At 50.8% G+C, this 6,244-nt stretch overlaps 1 protein-coding gene across 1 annotated transcript; it reads right to left on the reverse strand.

The window, feature by feature from the left end:
• Nucleotides 1-563: 563 nt before the first annotated feature.
• Nucleotides 564-2,368, reverse strand: LOC123099914 (probable serine/threonine-protein kinase PBL15). The gene is made up of 3 exons (XM_044521936.1): nucleotides 1,785-2,368; nucleotides 1,409-1,681; nucleotides 564-1,291 (listed from the first exon to the last, which is right to left on the reverse strand). The coding sequence occupies exons 1-3, from the start codon at nucleotides 2,205-2,207 to the stop codon at nucleotides 695-697; spliced, it is 1,293 nt and encodes a 430-aa protein (XP_044377871.1). The 5' UTR covers nucleotides 2,208-2,368; the 3' UTR covers nucleotides 564-694.
• Nucleotides 2,369-6,244: the final 3,876 nt, after the last annotated feature.

Below are 6,244 nucleotides of genomic sequence, written 5' to 3' on the forward strand. Positions count from 1 at the left end.
GGCGGCGACACGTGGCGGCGGCGGGGCAGTTGGACGTGTCCGGCTCCGCCCGGACGTGTCCGGCGGCGGAATGGGACGAGGGCTAGGGTTAGACTGCGGTTGTAATTCGGGATGTCCACATATTTATAGGTAGAGGGAGCTAGGAGACTCCAAATGAGGTGCGGTTTTCGCCCACATGATCGTGATCGAACGACCTAGAGCATGGAAGAGAGTTTGGTGGGTTTTGGGCTGGTTTTGAAGGGGGTTTTTGCTGGACACTCAAATGGACTTTGCGGATGCCCGGTTAACCGTTGGAGTACCAAACGACCTCCGAATGGAACGAAACTTGACCGGTAGTTTCCGGGTGGTATACTAGGGCCACATGACAAGCCTCGGTCCATTCCGGGAAAGTTTGACACACGCACACGAAAGAAAACAAGAGGGGTGCACCGGAGGAGATAGGAGCGCCGGATTGCAAAACGGACAACGGGGAAAATGCTCGGATGCATGAGTCGAACACGTATGCAAATGCAATGCACATGATGACATGATAAGAAAATGCATGACATGACAAAATACAAAACGAAAAACAAAACCCGACAACGGAGGGAAAAACATATCACATAGCCGAAAATGGCAAGAGTCGGAGTTACAAATATGGCAAGTTACATGCGGGGTGTTACATCGTGGCAGGTAGGTGGACGTGGCAAGCCGATCACGGCAGCTTGGCGGACGCGCTTCTGCGCCTCAAGACGGCGCCGTTGCCGGTGCCGGCACCCTTCATCTCGGCCCGAAATTTGGCGGAGAGCGCGTTCCTCCCGGCCACGGGCGCGGTGGGCCAAAGCCCGATGCTGACGGCCATGTCCTTGAGCCCCTCCAGCCGCTCGAGCGCCTCGACCACGGCGGCCATGCTTGGCCTGTCCCGGGGCTGCGCGCTGGTGCACTGCACCGCCAGGTGCGCCACCGCGCGTGTGCCTTTGACGGAGTAGTGCCCCGCCAGCTTAGGGTCCATGATGCAGCGGAGGCGGCGGCTGCTGGCGAGGTAGGGCCGGGTCCACTCCACGAGCTTGATGGTCTGCTCAGCGTGCGCGCTCCGGCCGCGGACGTGCTCCATGGCCCGGCGGCCCGTGAGGAGCTCCAGCAGCACCACACCAAAGCTGTACACGTCGCTCTTCATTGTGAGGTGGCCCGTCTGCACGTACTCGGGCGCCGCGTAGCCGTGGGTGCCCATCACGCGGGTGGTGACGTGCGTGTCCTCCCCCTCGGGGCCCATCTTGGCCAGTCCGAAGTCTGACAGCTTCGCCGTGAATTCCTGTTAATTCCACCGGTCGACGATCAGTTATACACACAACGTTAATTAGGAGACTGCCGGACCGGTAGATCGATCCAATTCGATGATGCATGCCACTTCGTGAAGGAAGGAACGTACCGAGTCGAGGAGGATGTTGGACGCCTTGAAATCCCGGTAGATGACGGGCTGTTTGGCGCCATGGAGGAAGGCGAGGCCCTTGGCGGCGCCGATGGCGACCTTGAGCCTGGTGCCCCACGGTAGCGTCGCGGATATCCTTTTGAAGAGGTGGTTCTCGAGGCTGCCGCGCGGCATGAACTCGTAGACGAGGAGGCGCTCCTCGTCCTCGCAGCAGTACCCAAGTAGCTTCACCAGGTGCTGGTCCCGGAACTGCCCAAGGAAGATCACCTCGGCCTGCAACCCCATCCCCATGCAATCAAATTACTACTGGAGTAGTTAGTTAGGGTTGGTAAGGAATCTGACAACCCTACATAACAGCGGGCAAGGATTATATTACCAGCCACTCCCTGTGGCCCTGGTGGCCGGCGATGTCGAGCTGCTTGACGGCGACGGGCTGGGGCTCAAGGCCGGGCCGCATGCCGGCGTCGACGAAGCCCTTGTGGACGGTGCCGAATCCGCCCTCCCCGAGTAGGTAGCCGCTGGAGAAGTCGTGCGTGACGCTGCGGAGCTCGTTGAGGCTGAAGGAGTGCAGCTGCATGGGGCCCACGCCCATCTCCCCCGCGGCCTCGTCGTCCTTGCCGTCCCTGGGCGTGGCGGGGCTGTTGGTCATGGAGGAAAGGCGGCGGAAGGAGGCGAGACGGCGCGAGAACTCGGAGCGTGCCGGGCGGCAGCGCGTGAGCCCGTCCCCGGCCACCACGGCGTCCTCGGAGCTGCAGCACTTGGTTGCCGACGCCAGCACCGGTCTCCATGGCCTCGGCATCCTCCTCTCTGCACTTGGTTAGGTACTAGTGTAGCTTGGATTGTTGGCGAGGGCGTGGAAAAGGAAAGGAGTAAGAGCGAGCTAGAGGTAGAGGTGGTGGAGACGGAGCAGTTGGTGCAGCAGGTTTGTAGTGGTTGTGAGTGTTGGGGGAAAACACGGCGTGGTAGGGATGATATAGCAATGGCGACGGGCGATTGGGCCAAAAGGGAGTGCGAAGCCAACCGATCCAACACACAACCCAACTGCCCGATCGAACCACTCCCTCTATCCTTTCCTTTGGTCCAGTGCAGTGCATGCATGCATGTGCTTATGGCATCCCCAGCTTCGCCTTTTGCATGCGTCTTTTTTCTCCCAAACCATACTAGCCTAGTAGTGTAGTACTTACCATCCATATTAAACTAATCGTAGATCGATCACACCTGAAATAAAATCTCTACTTCTAATGTCTCAGTTGATAGAATAGCCTTCACGGTTTTTTTTCTCTGGTTTATTTTTGTCTGATTTATTTTTCGTCTCACATCCCGCCACCCTTCGCATTAAAAACCGAATCAGCCCATAACTCTTCCTTTCGTTTTTCCATCTTGGCAATGGTATTTCCTCATTACGTACGATTCTTTCCTTCTTGGAATAAAGATCTCCGTCTTACTGATTTTCTAACAAAATCAAGCGTGGTTGTGGGCCACGCTTCCCAAATCACAAAAAAATTATGACAAAAATCTTAACTTTCCTTATCCCACCATATAATTTTTATTAAAAAGTGGAAAGTAAATTACCCACCATAAATTATTCCAGTAGTCCACCGTATGTTCTCCTAATCTCATTCTCCTCTCATCGTCTCCTCGAATCCTCCTCTGATTGCCAGCCATCTATAGATACCCCCCATAGGTCACCATCCACGGTCACGAAGGAGTTAACGGCTGCGACGGCAAGCGAGGTAAAGGGTTCAGCGACGACAAGGCAGACCACACCAGCAAGGCAGGCTGGGAGCATGTACCATGGCGGAGAGCATGGCCACATCAAGGACCAGGCTTCATTCAAGGCATGATTCTTGCTTATATTCCTGTAATATCAATACGTAGTAGTACAGATTCGTATTCATGTACTACTTTTTGAGGGATCTTATTCCTACTACTTTATGCAAGTACGTGGATCTATCCATGGGTGCATGTTTGGTTAATAATCGATTACTATCATCTTCAATTAAGATTCAGGTGTTGCATGTTTGCTCGAAAGAAAATTAATTAGTGACTGGTTTGGTACCTATGATTGTTAAGACTGCTGTGGGATCACCATAATTCGAGTTTTACATTCTACGTATTTGGTTCACTTTTACTAAAATTGAATACTATTTTCTGTACAATTCTTAAACTTTTTTGTTGTGTATTATGTACGGCTCAATGGCTTCTCAAGATGGAGCACAAGGCTCAGCTGTGATAAGGAAAGGTTCACTGGCTTCTCAAGATGGAGCGTCTGAATCTCAAGTCACTCCAGCGTCTGAATCTCAAGTCTTACTCCTAATGTTTCAGAAGCTCTCAAGTGTACGCAAGACTGGTCTCATACGGATCTGTTAGGTACTCAACATTTGTACTTGCCTCCTATTTTTATTGTGCAAATACCTTGTTATTTATATAATAATTGTTGGTTAGACATTAGGTGATTGGAATTCCACTCACTTTGCAGAATTTCAGAGTGTTCTAGAGGATGACGAAGAACAAATGGTAAAAAAATTACAACCTTGTTGTTTGCACTTCAGATATTTTTCGCTTAAATTGTAAGATTCTCTGTGTAATTAATTAAATCATGTTCTTTTGGTCTGTACCGCGTGTAGGACGAACCTACTTCAGTCATCAGTCGAGAATGAAGACTTGGAGCTACTGGTTGGCGGTTGTGTGGACAGTGCACTTGTTATTTACTAAAATCATGTTTGGAGACTTGGAGCTGTACTTTGTTTTAAATAATTTTCGGTTGCTATTTTCCCCTTGGTTACACATGTAAACATGTTATTTACTATGGTCAGGTTACCATTTTTGCGAACATAGTCATGCTATTTATATGGGGTTGTGATTGTGAGCTTGTCAACTGTGAATTAAAATCACTGTCTACTTAATTTGCCATTGTTGATTGTACAATATCTCATATTGTCGAGTTGTCCGATGGGTACCCACCCTGTATGGGTACCCGGTGGGTTTGGGTATGGGTTGGATTTCGAGCCCGTGGGCATAGTATGGGTGAGGTTTTGTGCCGGTGAGGTACATGGGCATGGGTGAGGTTATGGTTGCCTGACCGGGGATAGCAGATTCGGTTATAGTGAGCATGGCAGCGGCCAGATTATCATTCTTTTGGGCACTCGAAAAATGGAAAATGGTTTTTTCGTCCAAAGAAAATGAAAACTTCCTTAGGCAACATTGTTTGCCATTCCAATATGCACCCTTGTGTACAATATGAGATCATTTGAACAAACTATGCCATGAATGTGGTCATAAGATTGATCATTTGGCTTGAAAGCCATTGATCTCCACTCGTGATAGCTCGTTTCTGAACACTTTTTTTAAAATAATTGCCGTATTACAAGTTTGTTATTTTTCCTGGGATCTTGGCCACATATAATGACACAACGCGAAGGTTTCCTAATTTTTTGATTTTTTATGCGTGTTTCAAAATGCGATCAAAACGGCGGGAATGACCGTTCCTAGCTAGTGGTTGAATCTTGGAATTTTTGGTGTTTCTCTGATTAAATAGGTACTTATGTACCTAGAAATGATTTTTGGAAAAAATAAATAGCAAACTATGAGGCAGCTGCAGTTCAAATTTGACCCGCTTCCAGCTGAATCAGCGAAAATTTGTCTTTTTCACGGGAGGTGGATCAAAACTTTTTACACCCAACCATTTGGTCAATTGTGCATTAAATATGGCCTAGTATTTTATAAAAATGATTTGGTCCAATTTTGCAACAATTATTTGATAGGTTCTTCAAAAAAAACCATTTTTGCCACAAGAAAAATGATTAATAATATATATAAAGATAAAAAATGCATGGAAATCGGTGATCATCCATAAAATGGGGTCTAACTTAAGTGAAAAATTTGGTTGTGCCATTTTGCAAAATATTTTGATAGTTGCTTCACAAAATTCCCCTAGTTTTAGTACTTACAAACTATTTTAAATCACAAAATTTCTGAACCAATCAGGGCTCTTCTCACGGATCACCCCACTATAGTCGATGTGAACCGTCCGCATCCGAAGGATCCAACGTCTATCATTCACCTCTCGGGTCATAGCGACCCAACCCAAACCCTAGCAGCAACCCAATCCCCCTCTCCCCCTCTCCCGCCGCCGCCTGTCTCTGCCCGATCCAGATCTCTCCGTCGCCGCCCAAACCCAATCCCCAACCCAATCTCCTGAGTGCGGTGCCGCGTCCCTGCATCGCCCGTATCACCCGACACCATGGCCTCCTGCGTCGCCGGATCAGGGTGCCACCACCGTGCGGGCCTCAACCCCGCACCCCACGGCGGCCGGAGACGATGGCGAGGAAGGGCTCGGTCCCTTGACGAATCCTCCTCCCTCCATGCCCGCATGCCTCGATCCCATTGACCCAATGCCCAGGCCCAGCACGCGCTGCCGCCATGGACTCCACCGCGGGGACGGATCTGGGGAAGATCGTGGGCGTGTTCTACCAGGCCGAGGACGGGGAGCACAGCCGCCGCCTCCTCGCGCTGCTCGCCACCTCCCTCACCGTGATCGACGCCATGCAAGGTCCGCCTCTCTCTCTTCCTCCTGGTCTCTCTCTGTTGCTTGGTTTGATTTTGCTGATGCGGTTTCCTTCCTCCCCTCCCTAATGCATGCGCGCAGGTGCACAGCCTAGTAGTAGATCACGGCTCCGTCTGCTTCTTCCGTTGTTGTGTGGTCGACGACGACGACGACGCGGCCGTGCGGTCGGTGCCCTCTGAAGCCGCTCGCCCGGGCCGTGCCGTGCCGGAGGAGGGGTCCAGATCCGGGCCTCACCAAGATCAATCGTCGCTGGAACTCGGGGGGACAAG

The sequence above is a fragment of the Triticum aestivum genome, chromosome 4D (genome assembly GCF_018294505.1).
Source record: "Triticum aestivum cultivar Chinese Spring chromosome 4D, IWGSC CS RefSeq v2.1, whole genome shotgun sequence".
NCBI classification, from domain to species: Eukaryota; Viridiplantae; Streptophyta; class Magnoliopsida; order Poales; family Poaceae; genus Triticum; species Triticum aestivum.